The 23523-nt window shown below is 45.5% G+C and overlaps 1 protein-coding gene across 1 annotated transcript in view; it reads left to right on the forward strand.

Annotated features, from left to right (window-relative positions):
* Positions 1 to 23523, forward strand: part of COASY (Coenzyme A synthase) — a 634994-nt gene that overhangs the window by 464632 nt on the left and 146839 nt on the right. Inside the window, exon 8 of the mRNA XM_082272521.1 lies at positions 20741 to 20838. Coding sequence (XP_082128647.1) covers positions 20741 to 20838 — 98 coding nt within the window. The remainder of the gene's footprint in view (positions 1 to 20740; positions 20839 to 23523) is intronic.

The raw sequence follows: 23523 nt of genomic DNA on the forward strand, positions 1-23523 counted from the left end.
TTTGTGAATTTAAACCAGCGGGGGCGGATCGGCGGTTGCGGCCTAGTCGCGACCTGAAGCCGGGGACTCGATTAGCGCGGCATCCGGCCGCGGACGTCCGAGAAGCGGCTGGCCCGGTAGCTTCCCTCAAGGAATCGCCAGCCACCAAGCACCCCTAGGCCCTAAGGGTCCTGCCTGGCCTAAAATCCTCCCGAACGGACTCCCAGGAGCGGATCGGCGGTTGCGGCCTGGTCGGGCCCAGAAGCCGGGGTCTCGATTAGAGCGGCATCCGGCCGCGGACCTCCACAGAACAGCAGCCAGCCGAGGTAGGGGAATTGGTGAGGCCTCCTCTTTCATATACCCTAGGCTACCCCAAGACACCACCAAAGGCCAGCCAGCCGATGCAACCTCCGCCCCACCCATGACACTGAACATTACCCAGGGGATGGAGCTCTCCAAGATGGCCGACTAGGCCCGGAGCTGCGTGGCACCCCGACATTGTCTCCCGCCCCAAGCCGGTGACCAACCACTCCCAGCGCCGAGAAACGCAGGATCGGCAGCCCCTAGACTTAAGGCCCCAGTACGTGTCCCATAACCGGGCCAAGAGGGACCTCAGACCACAGTACCAGGCAGCGATAACGGAGACCGCTCCTCTCAAGATGGCGGATCCGGCGCCTCAGATGACAGACATGGAGGAGGGAGATCCGACTCCGGCCGTCCCGACCACAGAAGGCTTTCAGCACCTCACTCCACGGGGCACAGTGAGTACACACTTGCTCCTCACCCCATCCCCAGCATCTACAGAATCCCTGTTGGGACGGATGGCGGAAGAATACTCACTGTCCCCGGCCTGTGCCTCACCCACTGCGCGCCAGGACCGCCCCGGCCTGTGTGACGCTGCCGGGCCTGCATCCCCACTGCCAGATGATATCCTCTCCAGGATGGCGGCCCTTCTGGATTCAGGATTAGCTCAGGTAGCTTTCAAAATCACTTCTGACCTTAGGGTAGACCTCCAGAACCTGGGGTCGCGCATGGAGCTGATTGAAAACAAATTAGACATGACTGTAGCTAAGACCAACCAGCATACCGGTCTGATCCAAACACTCCAAGAACAATTGGACTCTGCCTTATTCAAAGTTGAGGACTTGGAAAACAGATCGCGTAGGGAAAATTTTAGACTGAGGGGTCTTCCCGACACGGTCACTGACATTCCCGCAGCTATTCACAGCCTGATCAAGGACCTTATTCCGGGGATCCCGGACCACAAGCTAGAACTGGACAGAGCCCACAGGGCCCTAGGCCCCCCCAGAAAGGACGGCAGCCCTAAAGATGTGGTTGTTAAACCACACTTCTACTCGGTGAAGGAGGAGATCATCAAGAGGGCCAGGAATGCCCCTCAGCTCACCTGCATGGGTCATCCAGTCCAAATCTTTACGGATCTAGCCCCATCCACTATTCAAAGACGAAGAGCACTGAAACCATTGCTAACCGTCCTCTCGCAAAAAGAAATAAAGTACTGGTGGGCCTTCCCATTTGCTCTTAAGTTCTCCCACAAGAACAAAACCCACTCCTTTTCCAGTCTTCATGAGGGTGAAAGGCTACTCCTTCACCTTAATCTTCTACCACAGCCGCCGGAACGACAGAGTCCATCCACCAGCTCAAGCTCATCTAAGCGCCCGATCCCGACGAGCCCTCTGACACCTGTGTGGACCCAGGCCAAGTTCAAACGCTCCAAAGACTGTAATCCTCCATGATCTCCCCAGCTACTCCTCAACATCTTCCATCCACGAGGACGTGGTTCTCTACAGTTACTTCTCTCTGAAGTTTGTTATCATTCAGGTCCCACCTGAATTCCCAATTAGTCAATTGACTTGCTATATCGGTTATCTTGCCCGCCCTTTTTTTTTTTTTTTTTTTTTTTTTTTTTTCCCCTTCCTTTTGGAAACAGACTCCTGTTTTTGGACTTCTTTTTTCCCTTGGTCACAAATTTTTATGAGGGGCCGGGAACGTCTAATGTTCCCGTCGAGTTTCTTACTACCTTTTAACATTTTCGCAGTAACCATATTTTTGGCTAAGCCGTTATTGTTTTCATTCCAGGCTTGTTATAAGTTTGTACTGCCTTCAAGTTCACTTTAATGTAATGTTGGTCACCTTGCATGCATACTTTGGTATTATTTTTCTTTTTCAGCATGTTTCAGATGGGCGGGAGCCCTGTCGGGGTGGTCTCGTGCCGCCTCCACCTGTCGCCGGGAGATTCCCTTTATTGGTTGTCTCCTGCGTGACAGCTCCCCGTCACCCAGGACTGGGTGTCGGGCACTTTTCTATGCCTCGGAGCGGATTGATGCAGACCACAATCCGCTCACTCAGGTCCTTTTTGGACGATGGTCTGCCACCTCTACTTTCACTTTTCCACTTTTTTCTCATCTCCCTCTTCCCTTCTTCCATTGCAGCCGAGCTCCGGAGGGATGGGCCAACATCTTTCAACATCCCTAAAGCTACTCCGTTTCGGATTCCCAATGTCTCTCATGTTGTGGACACACTGGGGGTAAGTGGTTTACTGTTCCATGGGCTTCCTTCCTCCAAACAGGATGTCTTCTTCTAAGGTTCCCGCTCCACGTCTCCGCATAGCCACTCATAACGCTCAGGGTCTTAATTCCCCTGTGAAACGCAGGAAAGCGTTCCAGGAAATGCATCATAGGAAAATTGATGTTCTTATGCTTCAGGAAACGCACTTCCCGAAGACGTATAGACCCAAATTCCTCCATGCCAAGTTTCCCACATTCTTCTTAGCAAATGCAAACAACAAAACACGCGGCGTGGCTGTTTTATTCGCTAAATCTTGTAGATTCAACCTGATCTCGGAATTTGCAGATGCGGACGGTAGATTTCTGCTTGTTAAAGGCACGATCGACGGGCAACTATTCTCTTTTGTATCTTATTACGCCCCTAATCTCAATCAGGTTAAATTTTTTCAATCCATGTTCCAACGGCTCCTCCCACATCTAGAGGGCCACTTAATCTTTGGTGGTGACTCCAACACGGCCTTTGACTTTAGCTTGGACAAGTCCAGACCGCCAGGTTCCCAGTCACTAAGACCCCCAACACATAGTGTGAAACTGGCAAAATTGCTTAACCAAACGGGATTGATAGATTGCTGGAGGGAAATGAATCCCACGACCAAAGACTATACTCACTTCTCCCATCCACACCAGACGTATGCGCGTATTGATCACATCCTTGTATCCTCTTCTATTCTCCCGTATGTTCAGTCCGCTTCCATTAAAGACACGGTCTGGTCGGACCACTCGATGGTGGCGGCCACGATAACTCGACCCCACACCACTAATACAGCCTTCCACTGGAAACTCAACGAATCTCTACTTAGCGAACCTTGCAGAGTCTCAGAGATTGAAAAGTCGCTCTCTGAATATTTTCTTCTTAACGACACAGGAGATGTTTCCCCAGAGGTTATTTGGGCGGCTCACAAATCCACTATTAGGGGTAAACTAATTCAAATGTCTTCCAAACTTAAACGAGTTAGACGGGCTCATATCGCTAAATTGGAACAAGAGTACTCTACCCTTCTCTCCAATCACAAAGCTGATCCTACCTTGGTCTCATTGCGCGTCTTAGACGAAGCTAGAGCTACTCTTAACCTGGCTCTCACCGGCTCGGCCGAAAAGTACCTGAGATGGCAGGGAGCCAAATTTTACCATCATAAGGATAAAATAGGTTCCATGCTAGCCTCTAAACTGCGTCCCCAATTTCGCTCGATCCACATTCCTAAATTTTCTATTGCGGGGGGCCAGAAATCACAGAATCCCAAACGCATACTGCCGGCCTTTGCGGATTTCTTCAAAAAACTATATACTTCTGACAGAACAGAGGCTGACCCTGATTTAGAAAGTTTCCTCTGTGATCTCCGTATCCCTGCCATTGCCACCGAACATAAAGATTTACTAGATGCACCCTTCACGGAGGCGGAGATTGCATTGGTGATTAAATCACTTAAGCTGGGCTCGGCTCCTGGTCCGGATGGGTTTTCTAATATCTACTATAAAACCTTCCGAGAATCTTTAACTCCTCACCTGGCCAGGTACTTCAACATGATTCATTCAGGCAACCCGCTGGATAAAGATAGTAACTCAGCCTTCATCTCAGTGCTCCCCAAGCCCGACACAGATCCTGGAGAGGTGAGCAATTACAGACCGATATCATTGATCAACAATGACTTGAAAATACTAACCAAAATTTTAGCTAATAGGATGGCTTCTTTTATCACAACGTACATTCACAAGGACCAGGTTGGCTTTATGCCAGGCAGGCAAGGCCCGGATCAAATTAGAAGGGCGATAGACATTGTCTCCCTACTTGGATCAGGCTGGGACGGCTTGGGGAGTCAGGAAGGACTCCTTCTTTCAGTGGACCTACAGAAGGCATTCGACTCAGTCGAGTGGCCTTACCTCTTTGCGATACTGTCCAAATGGGGCTTTGGTCCCAAATTCATGGGTATCATGCACTCCCTGTATTCTACACCCACAGCCAAGATTAGGTACCAGGGGTTCTACTCTGACCCCTTCCCTATTTCCAAAGGCACGAGACAGGGATGTCCCCTCTCACCATTACTTTTTGCAATAGCAATAGAAACTTTGGCGTTGGCTATCCGAGCGGATCCCAACATCAAAGGGGTTTCCTGCGGACCCTCAGAACATAAGTGTGCTCTTTTCGCAGATGACCTCTTGCTATTCGTTACGTCTCCCACTACTTCTCTTCCGAACATTTGTTCCTTATTAGACAAATTTGCAAAAATCTCAGGCCTACGGGTGAACTTCGCGAAATCTTCCATCCTTAATGTATCCATCAATCCCCAAGAAGCTCTTCGACTCCAGCCCTCATTTAAGTTTGAGTGGAGCAACTCTCACATTAAATATTTAGGCATAAATTTACCTTCCAGAATTGAACTCCTTCACAAATTGAACTACACAGCAATCTATCAATCCCTGGGGAGGGACTTGACGGACTGGTCTTCCTATAACCTATCCTGGCTTGGCAGAATTAACTCAATTAAGATGAATGTACTCCCCAGACTCCTGTACCTATTTAGAGCTTTACCTGTTCCCATAATCAGGGACCAGCTCAAAAAATTTCAAAACACAGTAATTAAATTTATCTGGGGCAAAACGGGGCATAGGCTGCACCGCAAAGTTTTGTTCCGGCCTAGGAAACAAGGGGGTTTGGGCGTACCAAATTTTTGGGCTTATTACCGGGCGGCGAGGCTAGCGCAACTTTCAATAGTATATTCCCGATACGAAAAACCGGACTGGGTTCAAATGGAGAGGCAGACGGTCCCGACATACACTCTGGACTTCCTCCTCTGGGCCTCCCCTAGACAAAGACCACCCATACTGTCCCCCACACTCTCAGCGTCTTTTGCACTCTGGGATTCTCTGCGAACCCTGCCGGCTCTGACATCCTCTCTCCAACCGCTCTCACATATATTCAACAATCCACAATTCCCTCCGGGCCTGAACATCAAAGCATTTCAATGGTGGCTCGACAAAGGCCTCTACCGCATAGGGCAGTTTTTCACCACTACTGGCCCATACACTTTGAAACATTGTCACGATAAACTGCAGATGCCCACCTCGGAAGCATATAGGTTTCTGCAAATTTCTAATTTTCTGCGCTCGATCTCTACAGGGATGACTCCCCCATTTACTTTCACGGCCTATGAGACGTGGTGCGGAAACTCAGCGGCACAAAGGGGTGGCATATCTCTGATATACTTAGCATTAATGTCGGAAGACTCCAAACTACCCTACATGGAAGCATGGGAAAGGGATCTGGCGGAGGCGTGGGGGGTGGAGGAGTGGGGAAACATGTTTTTCCGCTCTTTCAGGGGCATCAGAAACATATCCTTGATAGAAGCAAATATAAAAGTTTTAACTCGCTGGTACTTAGTACCCGCGCGAGTCCATAAAATGTTTCCCTCCTCCTCTCCACTATGTTTCCGAGGATGCCGGGTTCCTGGCGACATGCTCCACGTGTGGTGGGATTGCCCGAGGTTACGGAGCACATGGAATAGTGTACACCACATGATATTCAAAGTCACCGAACTTAGAATCCCCAGACGAGCGGCTTATGCCCTGCTGGGATCTAGAGTGCCCAAGATTTCTAAACACCTGCAACAACTAATATTTTTTATTTTTCTGGGCACAAAAATGACTATTGCCGCAGCCTGGAAGCAACGAAAGGTGCCCATGAGACAAATCAGAAACAAAATCACGTGGATTATGTCCCAAGAAAAGATGGTGGCATCCCTGACAGACACGGTAACTACGTTTGAAAAGATTTGGGAACCATGGGCTGCTTATGTGGGAATATCCCTTGTTCCGGGATTGACTTAGGCCATGAGATTGGGGCGTGCCTCTCTGGAGTTAGGCTGCTTCCCCCTCCCCCCTTTTCTCTCTTCCTTTTTCTACTTCCCTCACCTTTCCTTTCTAGCTTCACTCTCTCTGTTCTTTTCTTCTTCCTTATGTTCAGCAGTCTGGGTCAGTTTTATCTTAGATAGGTCCAAATTTGTACTATATTTCTATGCAGTCCTTGACCCACCCGACGATGCTGTAGATTCCTCCCACCTACTCAGCTATGAGGGTGCTTGGACTCTTTAGCCATAACTTAGACTGTAATTACTCTATGCAGTCAGTCCTTCTCCTTATTGTTAACTTAATTGGTGCGTACTTGGTATCACAGCTCCCAGATACATCTCTGTTGTATTTCTCACTCTAGCCTCATCTACGCATTGTCATCAATGTTGGATCTGCTTTATTGTACAACAATCTCATGTAACCCAGATTGCAAATGTTTCGATTGTTATCTTCTTTATGTTCTTGCTTTTGCATTATTAAAATAAAATATTTGAAAGAAAAAAAACAACACAAATGACAAAAATCTTTCCCTTTGTTAGTAAACGCGATAACTTTTGCGCAAACCAATCAAAATACGCTTTTCGCGATTTTTACATTTTTTTGGGGGGAATTTCATATAAAAAATGTGAAAAATATTGTTACTTTTGCTAAATTGACGCTCTTTTTTTATTTATAGCGCATGATCAAAAAATCGCACAGGTGATCAAATGCCACCAAAAGAAACCTCTGTGGGAAAAAAAGGACGTCCAATTCGTTTAGGTACAGCGTCGCACGACCGCGCAATTGTCCGTTAAAGTCACGCAGTGCCTAATTGCAAAATACCCCCTGGTCTTTCAGCAGCCAAATCCTCCGGGGCTTAAGTGGCTGTGCGACTGAGTGTCGGGCTGTGCGACTGAGTGTTGTGCGTCTGACCGGGCTGTGCGACTGAGTGTTGTGCGTCTGACCGGGCTGTGCGACTGAGTGTTGTGCGTCTGACCGGGCTGTGCGACTCAGTGTTGTGCGTCTGACCGGGCTGTGCGACTCAGTGTTGTGCGTCTGACCGGGCTGTGCGACTCAGTGTTGTGCGCCTGACCGGGCTGTGCGACTCAGTGTTGTGCGTCTGATCGCGCTGTGCGACTTAGTGTTGTGCGTCTGACCGGGCTGTGCGACTTAGTGTTGTGCGTCTGACCGGGCTGTGCGACTCAGCGTTGTGCGTCTGACCGGGCTGTGAGATTGTGAGTGTTGGGTGACTGACCGGTGTCAAGTGAGTGAAGCGGAACACCAGAGGGTGAGAAGGTAGCGTTAGGAAGCCAGGAAATAGCCACATAGGATAGACTTAAATCGCTGAATCCCCATTAGATTAGATAGTAGGTACAATGCCCGGCGGGTGTGGAGATGCGACTCGGTGTACATCTTGTGATATGTATGCGTTCCTCGGTCATGCGATCGAGGGCGAATACAAATGCGCAAAATGTGAGCACGTTGCTTCCCTGGAAGCTCAGGTCCTGAATCTAGGGAAGCAGCTGGCAACACTGAGACGAATGTCCATACCGGAGGAGAGCCAGGATTGTACCAATCAGGTGCAGACAGGGGCCTGCACAGAGGTGGGCGGAGTATCGGAGGTGCAGGCATCAGAGCAGAGCAGAGGGGTGACAGTTAGGAGGGGTAGAAGGGGACAAGTCAAGGAGGCTGATCCTGGGCTGGAGCACCCCAATAGATACGCCCCGTTGTGTGATGTTGGGGAAACCAGTCAGGGACCAGCATTGCTGGAGCAGAGCGACACCCCTAGCTGCCAGGGGAAGAACTCCTCCAGTGAGGCCGGGAGAAAGGGAAAGGAAAGACAGGTGCTGGTGGTAGGGGACTCAATTATTAGAAGGACAGATAGTGTAATCTGTGACAAAGACCGTGTGCGCCGAACAGTCTGTTGTTTGCCGGGCGCTCGGGTTCGGCACATCGCGGATCGGGTGAACAGATTATTGGGTGGGGCTGGGGAAGACCCAGCTGTCATGGTACACGTGGGTACCAATGACATAGGCAGAGGAAGACGGAGAGTCCTAAACGATTTCAGGGACTTGGGCGCTAAGTTGAGGACTAGGACCTCCAAGGTAGTATTTTCCGAAATACTACCTGTACCTCGAGCCACACCAGAGAGGCAGCGGGAGATTAGGGAAGTTAACGAGTGGCTGAGGAGCTGGTGTAGTAAGGAGGGTTTCGGGTTCCTGGAGAACTGGTCCGACTTCTCAGTCGGTCACCGGCTCTTTGGTAGGGACGGATTGCACCTAAATGGGGTGGGTGCAGCCGTACTGGGTGCGAGGATGGCCAAAAAGTTAGAGGGGCTTTTAAACTAGGGAATGGGGGGGAGGGTACAGATGTAGAATTAGCCAGTGGAAAGCAAGTTTCAGAGGGCAGAAATGGGGGCATTAGCGGTAGGGTGTTCGGAGCTCCTATACCCAGGGTGGGTACGGGGAAAAATCAAGAGAGCAGCCTAAAAACATCAAAATTAAGAGGCTTTTATACCAATGCCAGAAGCCTGGCCAACAAGATGGGAGAGCTGGAGCTGCTGATGTTTGAGGAGGACTTAGATTTTGTGGGGATAACTGAGACTTGGTTTGACAGCTCTCATGACTGGATGGCGACCATTCAGGGGTATTCCCTTTATCGCAGAGATAGAGAGGGTAAAAAAGGGGGAGGGGTATGTTTGTATATTAAGAACAGTATACAGGTAAATATGAGGGATGATATTAATAATGGAGCTATGGACGAGGCAGAATCCCTATGGGTAGAGCTTCAAAGGAAAGGCACGGTGGGGAAGGTAATATTGGGCGTATGCTATAGGCCCCCAAACCAGAGGGAGGAGGGTGAGGTGGACCTCATGTTACAGATAGGATTGGCAGCAAGGATGGGAAATGTCATTATAATGGGGGACTTTAATTATCCTGATATAGACTGGGCAGAAGGAACCGCGCATTCAGCCAAGGCTCGGCAGTTCCTAAATGTTTTGCAGGACAATTTCATGGGTCAGATGGTGAATGCACCGACAAGAAACAATGCGGTACTTGACCTACTGATTACCAACAATATAGACCTGCTCACGGATATAGAAATACGGGAAAACTTAGGAAACAGTGACCATAGGTCAATTGGTTTCAGTATTAATTACAGTAATAGGAAACACAAGGGTAATATAAGGACACTGAATTTCAAAAGAGCCAATTTCCCTAAACTGCGCTCGCTGCTAGAAAATATCAAATGGGATAGAACCCTGGGAACAAAGAACACGGAGGAAAAATGGGAGTGCTTCAAGAGCATACTTAACAAGGGGGTGGGCCAGTGCATTCCACAGGGAAATAAATTTAAAAGAGCAAAACTAAACTCTGGGTGGCTAAACTCCAACATAAAAATGTATATTAGAGCTAAAGAAAAGGCCTTCAAAAAATACAAGACTGAGGGGTCATTGGCAGCATTTAAGCATTACAAAGAGTGTAATAAGAAATGTAAAGATGAAATCAGGGCGGCTAAAATAGAACACGAGAGACATATAGCGGAGGAGAGTAAAAAGAACCCCAAGAAGTTCTTTAAGTATATAAACAGTAAGAAAGCGAGGCCAGAACACATTGGCCCCATAAAAGATGATAAAGGAAAAATGGCCACTGAGGACAGAGAAAAGGCGGAAGTGTTAAATAATTTCTTCTCTTCAGTCTTCACAAAGGAATCGGGGGGCTACACGAACCCCGCTTGTAAGGCCGAACTAAATAATACACCTCAGGAAGTGCCGCCATGGCTAACAGAGGATAGACTTAGAGCTAAACTAGAGAAACTTAACATAAATAAATCCCCGGGACCGGATGGCTTGCACCCAAGGGTTCTTAATGAGCTCAGCCAGGTGATTGCCAGACCATTATTCTTGATCTTTAAGGATAGTTTACAGACAGGTATGGTGCCAGCTGATTGGAAAAAAGCCAACGTGGTACCAATATTTAAAAAGGGGCCGAGATATATCCCGGGTAACTATAGGCCGGTCAGCCTAACATCAGTAGTCTGCAAAATTTTGGAGGGGATGATAAGGGACCACATACAAGACTTTAGTAATGAAAACGGTATTATAAGTAGTAATCAGCATGGATTCATGAAAAATCGTTCATGCCAAACCAATCTATTAACCTTCTACGATGAAGTGAGCTGCCACTTAGATAAAGGTAAGCCTGTGGATGTGGTGTATCTGGACTTTGCAAAGGCCTTTGACACCGTTCCCCACAAACGCTTACTGTACAAACTAAGGAAGATAGGTATGGACCATAAGGTGAGTACCTGGATAGAGAACTGGCTCCAGGGGAGAGTCCAGAGGGTGGTGATTAATGGGGAGTACTCGGATTGGGCGGGGGTGGAAAGTGAGGTCCCCCAGGGTTCTGTCCTGGGACCAATCCTGTTTAATTTATTCATAAATGATCTAGAGGAGGGGATATCTAGTACAATCTCAGTATTTGCAGATGATACTAAATTAGGCATGCCAATATCTTCCATGCAGGATGTGGAAATCTTGCAAGCAGACCTGAACAAAATAACGGGGTGGGCAACTACATGGCAGATGAGATTTAATGTAGAAAAATGTAAAGTAATGCACTTGGGGGCCAGAAACCAGAAAGCAAGCTACTCACTAGGGGGGAACCTCTGGGTGAGTCTAGGATGGAAAGGGACCTGGGGGTACTGGTAGACAACAGGCTTGGAAGTGGCATGCAATGCCAAGCCGCTGCAAGCAAAGCCAACAGAATACTGGGTTGTATAAAAAAGGGGATTCACTCCAGAAATAAAGAGATTATTCTTCCACTCTACAAGACTCTGGTCCGGCCACATCTGGAGTATGCTGTCCAGTTCTGGGCACCGGTCCTCAGGAAGGATGTGCTGGAACTGGAGAAAGTCCAGAGAAGGGCAACAAAATAATTAGGGGAATGGAGGACATCAGCTATGAGGAAAGACTACAAGCACTGAACCTATTCTCTCTGAAGAAGAGACGATTGAGGGGAGATATGATATCAATGTACAAATACTGTACTGGCGACCCTAGCATAAGGAACAAACTATTCAGAGAAAGGAGATACAATAAGACACGTGGCCACTCACTAAAACTTGGAGAAAGGCGGTTTAACCTTAAAGTGCGTAAGGGGTTCTTCACTGTAAGAGCGGTAAGGATGTGGAATTCTCTTCCGCAAGCAGTCGTATCAGCGGGGAGCATTGATAGTTTCAAAAAACTATTGGATGGACACCTTAAAGACCACAACATACAGGGGTATACAATGTACGGTTAAAAGCAAACACACACACACATCATAGGTTGAACTGGATGGACTTGTGTCTTTTTTCAGCCTCACTAACTATGTAACTATGGTTAACGATGCGCCAGCTCAGTCAAGTGAGCGGTCTGTTTTGCTTGGGTTCTGCAGACCCCAGACAGTCGGTCGGGTCAGGTTTTTATTCCTGCCGGTGGGTTTTCAGAAGATCGTGAATGGCCAGTGGCGGCGCATTTAGCGCATGTTGGTGGGGCCTGGGCGTTTGTCCAACTGCTCTCCGTTTTTTTGGAGGCGGTAGACGAACGTTGGTCGGTGTCCCCAAGCAGTGGATCACACTGTGTCTAGGCTGATTAAGTCCACCTTGCTGACTTCAACCTGTTCACGGTGCCCAAGAAAGAGGGCACGGTGGGTCAGATTCTTGACTGGTAGTCCCTGAACCGCTTTGTGCGGGACGTTCAGGATGGGATCCATCCGGTCGGTGATGGCCTCAATGAGGCCTGGGGAATTACTGCATCCATCGCCTTGCAGGGTGCGTATCTCCACATCCCTATTTTCGAGGGTCCTCTGAACTGCTTCCGCTTCGCGGTGGCTGGGGAGCATTACCATTTCGTGGCATTTCAGTTTCGCTTCATAGTTACATAGTTAGTGAGGTTGAAAAAAGACATCAGTCCATCCAGTTCAACCTATGATGTGTGTGTGTGTTTGCTTTTAACCGTACATTGTATACCCCTGTATGTTGTGGTCTCTAAGGTACCCATCTAATAGTTTTTTGAAACTATAAATGCTCCCTGGTGATACGACTGCTTGTGAAAGAGAATTCCACATCCTTACCGCTCTTACAGTGAGGAACCCCTTACGCATTTTAAGGTTAAACCGCCTTTCCTCTAGTTTTAGTGAGTGGCCACGTGTCTTATTGTATCTCCTTTCACTGAATAGTTTGTAACTTATGCTAGGGTCGCCAGTACAGTATTTGTATATTGACATTATATCCCCTCTCAAGCGTCTCTTCTCCAGAGAGAATAAGTTCAGTGCTTGTAGTCTTTCCACATAGCTGATGTCCTCCATTCCCCTAATTATTTTTGTTGCCCTTCTCTGGACTCTTTCCAATTCCAGCACATCCTTCCTGAGGACCGGTGCCCAGAACTGGACAGCATACTCAAGATGTGGCCGGACCAGAGTCTTGTAGAGCGGGAGAATAATCTCTTTATTTCTGGAGTGAATCCCCTTTTTTATACATCCCAGTATTCTGTTGGCTTTGCTTGCAGCGGCTTGGCATTGCATGCCACTGCCAAGCCTGTTGTCTACCAGTACCCCCAAGTCTTTTTCCATCCTAGACTCACCCAGAGGTTCCCCCCCTAGTGAGTAGCTTGCTTTCTGGTTTCTGGCCCCCAAGTGCATTACTTTACATTTTTCAACATTAAACCTCATCTGCCATGTAGTTGCCCACCCCATTATTTTGTTCAGGTCGGCTTGTAAGGTTTCCACATCCTGCATAGAAGATATTGGCAAGCTTAGTTTAGTATCATCGGCAAATACTGAGATTGTACTAGATATCCCCTCCTCTAGATCATTTATGAATAAATTAAACAGGATTGGTCCCAGGACAGAACCCTGGGGGACCCCACTATCCACACCCGCCCAATCCGAGTACTCCACATTAATCATCACCCTCTGGACTCTCCCCTGGAGCCAGTTCTCTATCCAGGTACTCACCTTATGGTCCATACCTACCTTCCTTAGTTTGTACAGTAAGCGTTTGTGGGGAACGGTGTCAAAGGCCTTTGCAAAGTCCAGATACACCAAATCCACAGGCTTTCCTTTATCTAGGTGGCAGCTCACTTCATCGTAGAAGGTTAATAGATTGGTTTGGCAAGAATGATTTTTCATGAATCCATGCTGATTACTACTAATAATACAGTTTTCATTACTAAAGTCTTGTATGTGGTCCCTTAACTTCCCCTCCAAAATCTTGCAGACTACAGATGTTAGGCTGACCGGCCAATAGTTACCCGGGATACATCTCGGCCCCTTTTTAAATATTGGTACCTTAATGGCTTTTTTCCAATCAGCTGGCACCATACCCGTCTGTAAACTATCCTTAAAGATCAAAAATAATGGTCTGGCAATCACCTGGCTGAGCTCTTTAAGAACCCTCGGGTGCAAGCCATCCGGTCCCGGTGATTTATTTATGTTAAGTTTCTCTAGTTTAGTTTTAAGTCTATCTTCTGTAAGCCATGGCGGTATTTCCTGAGGTGTGTTGTTTAGTTCGGCCTTAGAAGCTAGGTTCGTGTAGCCCCCCGATTCTTTTGTGAAGACTGAAGAGAAGAAATTATTTAACCATAAAAAAGCCACATTGCAATATTCCAGGTAAAACCAGCTGTGTAATAGATATATATATATAGTCCTTCTTTAAAATAGGTGAATAAATGAATAAATAAATGTGGTAGTCCTTAAAGTGCTCAGTGCAAAGGGATATCTTAGCAATCCGAGTAAACTTGAACTTGATTTGAGGAACCTTCACCAGTATACCTCCACCCAGTGCTCAGATTAGGTACTCCTTACCAGAGATAATTGACGTTACAGGGGGTCACATTCAGCATTGATCTCCACAAGAGGCTCCAGGCTATCCTTATCATGATATCCTCATCGATAGGATCAGGCTCAGCTAGCATGGAAAGCTGTATACAGGGGCATGATGGGTGTTCACCACTGATTGCTCAGGTGACCGGGTTGTGCGGTACGATTGGCTGAACTCACGGGGCAGCGTGTGATTTCGCAGCGTCACTGCTGTGCGGGGCCCTGTTTGAATGAACCTGGGAGAGAGAGAGCGCCCCGCGAGCCGATACTATGCCCCGAACACCCATCATGCCCCTGTATACAGCTTTCCATGCTAGCTGAGCCTGATCCTATTGATGAGGATATCATGATAAGGATAGCCTGGAGCCTCTTGTTGAGATCAATGCTGAATGTGACCCCCTGTAACTAAGGGATCAATTATCTCTGGTAAGGAGTACCTAATCTGAGCACTGGGTGGAGGTATACTGGTGAAGGTTCCTCACATCAAGTTCAAGTTTACTCGGATTGCTAAGATATCCCTTTGCACTGAGCACTTTAAGGACTACCACATTTATTTATTCATTTATTCACCTATTTTAAAGAAGGACTATACATATATCTATTACAGAGCTGGTTTTACCTGGAATATTGCAATGTGGCTTTTTTATGGTTAATATCAGCTTTATATGCACACAAGCACCTTTTCTTGTGTTTTTGAGTGTTGAGCGCAATATAATATTCTCTTTTTTCACAGTTTTACGTTTTTTACATTTTTATTGCAGCTTGCACTGTGGAAGTAATTCCCAAAACTTTGTATGCACCAATTTTGTTGATTTATAGTTAATATTGTCAGATATCACCCTTTGCGCAGTTCTTTTGTTTGGGTCACACCAAATTTTTCCATATAAGAAATTATTTAACACTTCCGCCTTTTCCCTGTCCTCAGTGGCCATATTTCCTTTGTCATCTTTTATGGGGCCAATGTGTTCTGGCTTCGCTTTCTTACTGTTTATATACTTAAAGAACTTCTTGGGGTTCTTTTTACTCTCCTCCGCTATATGTCTCTCGTGTTTCTTATTACACTCTTTGTAATGCTTAAATGCTGCCAATGACCCCTCAGGCTTGTATTTTTTGAAGGCCTTTTCTTTAGCACTAATATGCATTTTTATGTTGGAGTTTAGCCACCCAGGGTTTAGTTTTGCTCTTTTAAATTTATTTCCCTTTGGAATGCACTGGTCAATCCCCTTGTTAAGTATGCTCTTGAAGCACTCCCATTTTTCCTCCGTGTTCTTTGTTCCCAGGGTTCTATCCCAATTGATATTTTCTAGCAGTGAGCGCAGATTTGGGAAATTGGCTCTTTTGAAATTCAGCGTCCTTATATTACCCCTCTGCTTCCTATTACTGTAATTAATACTGAAACGTATTGACCTATGGTCACTGTTTCCTAAGTTGCCCCGTATTTCTATATACGTGAGCAGGTCTGTATTGTTGGTAATCAGTAGGTCAAGTACAGCATTGTTTCTTGTCGGTGCATTCACCATGTGACCCATGAAATTGTCCTGCAAAACATTTAGTAACTGCCTAGCCTTGGCTGCGTGTGCGATTCCTTCTGCTCAGTCTGTATCAGGATAATTAAAGTCCCCCATTATAATGACATTTCCCATCCTTGCTGCCAATCCTATCTGTAAAATGAGGTCCGCCTCCCCTCCTCCCTCTGGTTGGGGGGCCTATAGCATACACCCAATATTACCTTCCCCACCGTGCCTTCCCTTTGAAGCTCTACCCATAGGGATTCTGCCTCGTCCTTGGCTCCATTATTAATATCATCCCTCATATTTATCTGTATACAGTTCTTAATATACAGACATACCCCTCCCCCTTTTTTTACCTTCTCTATATCTGCGATAAAGGGAATACCCCTGAATGGTCGCCATCCAGTCATGAGAGCTGTCAAACCAAGTCTCTGTTATCCCCACAAAATCTAAGTCCTCCTCAAACATCAGCAGCTCCAGCTCTCCCATCTTGTTGGCCAAGCTTCTGGCATTGGTAAACAAACCTCTTAAAGGGAATTGTTTTCACCGCACCTGGAAAAACGTATATCGCTTGGTGCGAAGTGCATGGTTTTCACCCTTGTTCCTTCTCGTGGCGAAGGTCTTGGCCTTCCTGCGGAAAGGGCGTGGATCAGCATCTGGTGCTGAATAAGGCCAAGGGTCTGTTGTGGGCCTTGGCCGTCTTGTTTCAACGACCTTGGGCGTCGCTTTCTTTGGACCGCAGCTTCATTCAAGAGGGGCGGCATTTGGCTCACCCCGAGGGGAGCTCTCTTGCTTCCGTGGGACCTGAATTTAGTTGTTGTCAGTGTTACAATAAACCTCACTTTGAGATCATCAGGGAGATGTCTTGGTCTGTGTTGTCACGAAAAGTTGATTTTCTGGTGGCCATCACGCCGGCTTGTCTGAGTGTCTGAATTGGCAGCCTTGTCCTGCCGTTCTCCTTATCTGGTACTTCATAGAGATAAGGTGGTTCTGCGACTGAGTCAATCTTTTTTTCCCAAGGTGGTTTTCTTCATTCCACCTCAATGAGGATATTGTGTTGCCTTCGCTGGGTACACAACCCAAGCATCCACGGAGTTTGCCTTGCATTCTCTGGCTGCGGTCTGGGCGGTCGAGGTCTACCTGTCCGCCACGGAGTCGATTCGGCAGTCTGATTCTCAGTTTGTTCTTCCTGAGGGACCTTGGAAGGGCTTGGCCGCTTTCGCGGCGACCATTATTAAGTGGATCAGACAGACGATTGTTTGGGCCTATTCCATCACGGGTCAGGTTCCTCCTTTCCCCGGTAAAGGCTCTTTCTACTCGAGCCATTAGTGCCTCTTGGGCTTTTCGCCATCAGGTGTCTGTGGCTCAGTTGTGTAAGAGGACATAGGTTTTTACTGTCCCTCCTTGTTGGGGTATTTTTTTCTGGGTTTGCTCCAGTTTTTTTCCTGTGGGCTCAGGTGGTTACTGGCCCGGCTGTTTACGTTGCCTTCTAAGATGGTTGTGTTTCTTTCCCACCCCTCATACCTGCACTGCTTTGGGACTTCCCAATAGTGAAGGCTAACACCATCGGGCGGCGACTGTCAGAGGACGTAAGAGAAAAAATAATTTTTTGTAAGAACTTACCGTAAAATACTTTTCTCTGAGTCCTCTGACAGTCGCTGCCCCCACCCCTCTGGTTTTTGTAGTTGGGGGTTGTTGCCTTCCGGTACTGCTTGCTACAAACTGAGGTTATATCAGATGGGTTTTGAGTAATGGCTGAGGGATGGCCCCCTAGTGGTGTGCTGAGGTACAAAAAATTTGTTTTTATATTAACCTGTTAATGAGTTATCTGCCTAGCCGGCTCCTGCGGAGTGCGCCATTACCCAATAGTGAAGGCTAACACCATCGGGCGGTGACTGTCAGAGGACAGTAATTTTAAATAATTTTACGGTAAGTTCTTACAAAAAATTCAATTTTTTTCCTGGTGGGGAGCTCCAGTTGTTACATAGCGAGGTTGAAAAAAGACATCAGTCCATCCAGTTCAACCTTTGATGTGTGTGTGTTTGCTGTTAACTATACATTGTATACCCCTGAATGTTGCAGTCTTTAAGGTGCCCATCTAAAAGTTTTGTGAAACTATCGATGCTCCCTGCTGATACCACAGCTTGTGGAAGAGAATTCCTCATCCTTACCGCTCTGACAGTAAAGAACCCCTTGCGCAGTTTATGGTTAAACCATTTTTCTTCTACTTTTAGTGAGTCCTATTGAATTCCCTTTCTCTGAAAAGTTTGTTCCCTATGCTAAGGTCACCAGTATGGTATTTGTATATTGATATCATATCCCCTTTCAAGCGTCTCTTCTCCAGAAAGAATAAGTTCAATGCTTGCAGTCTTTCCTCATAGCTGATGTCCTCCATTCCCCTAATTATCTTTGTTGCCCTTCTCTGGACTTTCTCTAGTTCCAGCACATTCTTTCTGAGGACCGGTGCCCAGAAATGGAGAGCATATTCAAGATGTGGCCGGAGCAGAGTCTTGTAGAGTGGGAGAATAATCGCGTTATCTCTGGAGTGAATCCCCTTTTTTATACATGGCAGTATTCTGTTGGCTTTGCTTGCAGCGGCTTGGCATTGCATGCCATTGCCAAGCCTGTTATCCACTAGGACGCCAGGGTCCTTTTCCATCATAGATTCACCCAGAGGATCATCGCCTAGCGAGTAACTTGCATTTGTATTTCTGACACCCAAGTGCATTACCTTACATTTTTCAACATTAAACCTCATCTGCCACGTAGTTGTCCACCCCATTATTTTGTTCAGATTGGCTTGTAAGGTTACCACATCCTGCATAGAAGATATTGGCCTGCTTAGCTTAGTATAGTTCGCAAATACCGAAATTGTGCTGTTTACCCCATCCTCTGGGTTGTTTATGAATGAATTAAACAGTAATGGTCCCAGGACAGATCCTTGGAGGACCCCACTTTCCACACCTGACCAATCCGAGTACTCCCCATTTATCACCACCCTCTGAACTCGCTCCTGGAGCCAGTTTTCAATCCAGGTACTTACCCTATGGTCCATACCTACGTATCTTAGTTTAATACAGTTCCCCACAAACTTTTACTGTACAAATGCCTTTGCAAAATCCAGATACACCAAATCCACAGGCATTTCTTTATCTAGATGGTAACTCACTTCTTCATAGAAGTTTAATAGATTGGTCTGGCAAGAACGATTTTTCATAAATCCATGCTGATTTCTACTAATAATACCATTTCCATTAATAAAGCCTTGTATATAGTCCCTTAACATACTCTCCAAAATCTTGCAGACTACTTATTTTAGGCTAACCGGCCTGTAGTTCCCCGGGACATATCTCAGCCCTTTTTTAAATATTGGTACCACAAGTTCTTTAAGCCTTTAAATCTTCTTATAGCCTTCTCCAGCTTTGTGAGCGTCAACTATTTTCAGTTTCAGTTTTATAGTAAACTGCTTAGAAGATCCCATTGTGCTGATTGTAGGGGCAAGGTCAGATGAGTCTGGGCATTTAAACCCTTTGAGATTGACATCACCTGGTCTTCCCAGACGATGATTGAGAACAATCCAGGACACTGGCAGGTCTCAGCCTTGCAAAGGGGGCAGTGCATGCTATAAATTCTGCAGGGACCCAAACTTTTGCAGACGCCATTTTTTTGTTTTCTGTAATTTTGAAAGTGTAAATAAAATCTAACTTTTGTTGACATATTATAAGAATGTCTAATCTGTAATTTGATGCCTTTTGGAGATTTTTCCATCTTTCCTTGGCTTCTTTATGCACATTAATATAAATTTTTACCTGGGGTGCCCAAACATTCGATCCCCACTGTATACATGCAGTACAGGGTTTCTATGATGACTGTGTGTTACACACAAACAAAAATGAGGAATCATGTCATTTTTTGCTTGCTGTTCGGTTTACACATAGTACAGTGTGCAATCGTTTTGATTTTTTGGCTTACAGCGTGTTTTATACGCGTTATACGTGCTTAAAAAGACAAGGAATTTTGTGGTGAAAAATAGGTAAGTGCAGTGATTTTTGCATTCCAGAAATAAAAAGAAATTGCCCTGGTGGGACTTTAAATGAGGTGGACACAATAGTCACTTATAATCAGTATAATAACTGATTTATTGAGTAAAATCAACATACAAATGGTATAATGCATAAGCCAAAAACCAATACAGATATCAATGCAATACATAATAGGCATTACAACAGGATTACAGTATCAGTGTTGCATATGAATTGAAACATCTTCATTTTTGAACTTGACACGTTTTGTCTGGTCAATAGGTGTGGAAACTCAAAATAGAAACCCATGTGGGAGAGCCACACTTACATGTCGGCAAAGCTGGGCTGGCAAGTGTAACGCTACCATGTGGTGAATCAGACTTTGGTGCTTCAACCACATGGTAGCACAGTTAAAACATTAAGATGTTTCAATTCATATGCAACACTGATACTGTAATCCTGTCATCATGCCTATCATGTATTGCATTGATGTCTGTATTGGTTTTTGGCTTATGCGTTATACCATTTGTTTGTTGTTTTTACTCCATAAATCAGTTATATTATGTCCACCTCATATAAAGTGACACCAGGGCAATTGCTTTTTATTTTTGTATTCAAATTGAGGTATACCCAATGGCAGTGTTGGACCATTTTTATTTTTAAGTTTGCATTACAGGGTTAGATAGATTAGGTTTAGAATGTAGCACAGAGCGGATTTAGCCTTTGTCATTTGGGGTAATGTGCTGAGGGTTAAGGTTAATTTGCTTTGCAAGGATTCTAAAATGTATGTTCCAAAGGATCTCACAACTAGCACATTATTCAGCAGTTTGTAATAGAAAAACTGACAATAATATTGAGACATTGCATTGCATGACTGGCTTATGCAGGTAACACCACCTTTCTTCCTTCCCTCTGCTTTTTGTGAAGCATCCCTTTTAAAGCTATTTTCTATAACCCAGGCATGTCAGTCTGTGTGATGGATGCTGCTGTTCTGCTAGAAGCTGGATGGGATAATATGGTTCATGAAATCTGGACAGCGATCATACCAGAAAAAGAAGTAAGTGGGTTTTTTTTTCATTCTTTGTCTATTCTTGGTTCATTTTCTCTCATGTCCTTTTTGTCTTTCTTTTCTTTCTCTTTTTTTACTCTGCCTATGCATGTTTAAATTAAAAAAAGAATGCATACAATGCTTTTTTGTATAATCCCTCAAATATAAAGTGCAAACGTCTATATTTTAACCTGCAAAATTTGCAATGTACATGTATAATATACAACAAGGGTCTTCAAACTATGGCCCTCCAGCTGTTCAGGAACTACAATTCCCATCATGCCTAGTCATGTCTGTGAATGTCAGAATTTAACAATGTCTCATGGGATGTATAGTTCCGCAACAGCTGGAGGGCCGTAGTTTAAGGATCCCTGATATATAACAATGTGAATCCACATCTTCAACTAGCATAGAATAAATGGGGTTCAATGTTAAATTACAACATAAAACCCGTCGATGCCCATTGAAATAAATAGGGGGTGGCTCTGACTTCCCCTTACTTAAATTGTATGTACTATCTTGTCTGCTCCTATAATGGGGTATTTTTTTAAAGCTCTTATAATAATAATGATGAAAATATTAGCATTAAAAATGAATGCAATGCTCATAGAAGCAAAGCTCTTTATTTACAAAGAAAGCAAACCCCTAACATAAAAATCTAAAAGAAGATTACAAAATATATGTAAAAATAAAAGAGCAGAGATGATACATTGCATAAGTCCATCTTCAAGTTCTGTATCTTCAAAGGAGACAACCAGGTGCCAGGTCAGTGCGAGTAAAAACATTTGTTTCCAATATCCACTTACATCTGAATATCTTGCAGACTTCATGTAGAGGTGCTGTGGTATCGTGTGTGGTAGTCATAATAGTTTCTGAGGCCCTGAAGGAGGAGGGTGAGCCTCGGAAATGCGTTGCGGCCCGTGCCCTGTCTTGTTGTCTTGTTGCAGCCAGTGGTGGTGCATGAGAGCCTGTGACGCTGCCGTTCTCCTGCTCTCTCATGCGGCATGTCTAGACTTGTGTGACCGGTGGTCTCCCTATCAGGCCATTTTATCTTCGGTCATTCGGCGGCGGTGAGAGCCTTGGCGTTTGCTAATGCGATTAGCCCCAGTTGTCATCTTCAGCGGGTCCAGACATCTTCAGCAGCTCTCCAGCACACCCTGTCTATAATCATGGATTACCACACACGATAACACACCACCTCCTACATGCAGTCTGCAAGTTATTCAGATGTAAGTGGAGATTGGAACAAAGTGCACTGTCCTGGCGCCCTGTTTTCTATTTTTATTTTTGTTCTCGAGGGAATCCCATACCTCAACAAGGAGCTGCCGGCTTGTGAGTGTTCTGTCCAGTCAACACGTTGCCATTTTTCACATTGGCCTTGTTATCCTGTGGTTCTCAGCTTTTTATGGACTACATGGACATAAAAAACACCATCATTTAATTATCATTTTTTTCTCTGTTGCTATCAGTCTGCATATTTTTTTTTTTTTTTTTCAAATATTTTATTTTAGAAAAGGAACAACAGTCGAGAAACAATCTGTGACATGTACTATACAGACATATGTAGCAGATATTGCATAAAATGGAAAAGTAAACTATAACATCTCATTGAAGAACAATGAAGGTCCCGGCATAGTCAAAGAATCCAACCCCGGAGTCGGGGAAGGTGCAGACACCTCCACCCGAAGTCATAGATAACCAGGCCCCTATACAGACATGTGGAGGAGCTAGATTATAGAGAAGGGAAAAACCTTTCCCGACCGTCGCTCCCCAATTTTATCTAAGAGATGGAAAAGAGAAATGAGAGCAGAGCCCCAGACTGGGCGACAAACAAAAACAACAAGAAAGGGACGATGGAGGGAGTGGGACAGGAGGGGGGGGGGGGGGGGAGAGGAACAGATGGGGAAATTCCCCGCATTGACAAACCCACGGGTACTCCCGCGGTAAAGATCAGCCGCACATCAGAGACCTGCCCTTGTCGGAAAGCACAAAGACATTCAGTCTGCATATTTTTACCTTTATTTTTATTTCCATTTAATCACATATAGATCTCATCTAATGTCAGTGTGCGCTGACTCACTTTCGGTTGAATTGTTTGCACAAAGTTCTGTATCTTGGCTGGACTCTATGAAGAAAGAAAACACTCATCGCTTGCCCACGCATTTTTAAAGAACTCAAAGCACCACCCATACTGACACCCTCTGTCCTTCATGTATAGTCCTCTGTCCAATGAGCAACCATCTGTAAACTTTCAAGGCCTGTTCTTGATAACCACCAGGAAGTATGGTGCTGTCCTCCTTCAGATAGTGTTGTTACTCTGCCCTCATGCTCATTGGCCCAGGAGAGCATTCCAGTCTACATCTGGCCCTTTGATGTTGAAGGCAAAGCAATCCCTTCATCAAAGCATTATATCATATTATATATATATAAATATATATATATGTATATAATAAAATCAGATGTCCAATATACAGGTTTTTCTAACTGGAAGTTAGACACAAAGCTACATGAAGATGAATCTTTTATATTAACCACTTAAGGACCGGAAGGTTTTAACCCCTTAATGACCAGGCCATTTTTTGCGATTCTGCACTGTGTTACTTTAACTGACAATTGCATGGTCGTGCGACACTGTACCCAAAAAAATTTATGTCTTTTTTTTCCTCCACAAATAGAGCTTTCTTTTGGTGGTAT

The sequence above is a fragment of the Pelophylax lessonae genome (genome assembly GCF_965119305.1).
Source record: "Pelophylax lessonae genome assembly, chromosome: 11".
Classification (NCBI taxonomy): domain Eukaryota; kingdom Metazoa; phylum Chordata; class Amphibia; order Anura; family Ranidae; genus Pelophylax; species Pelophylax lessonae.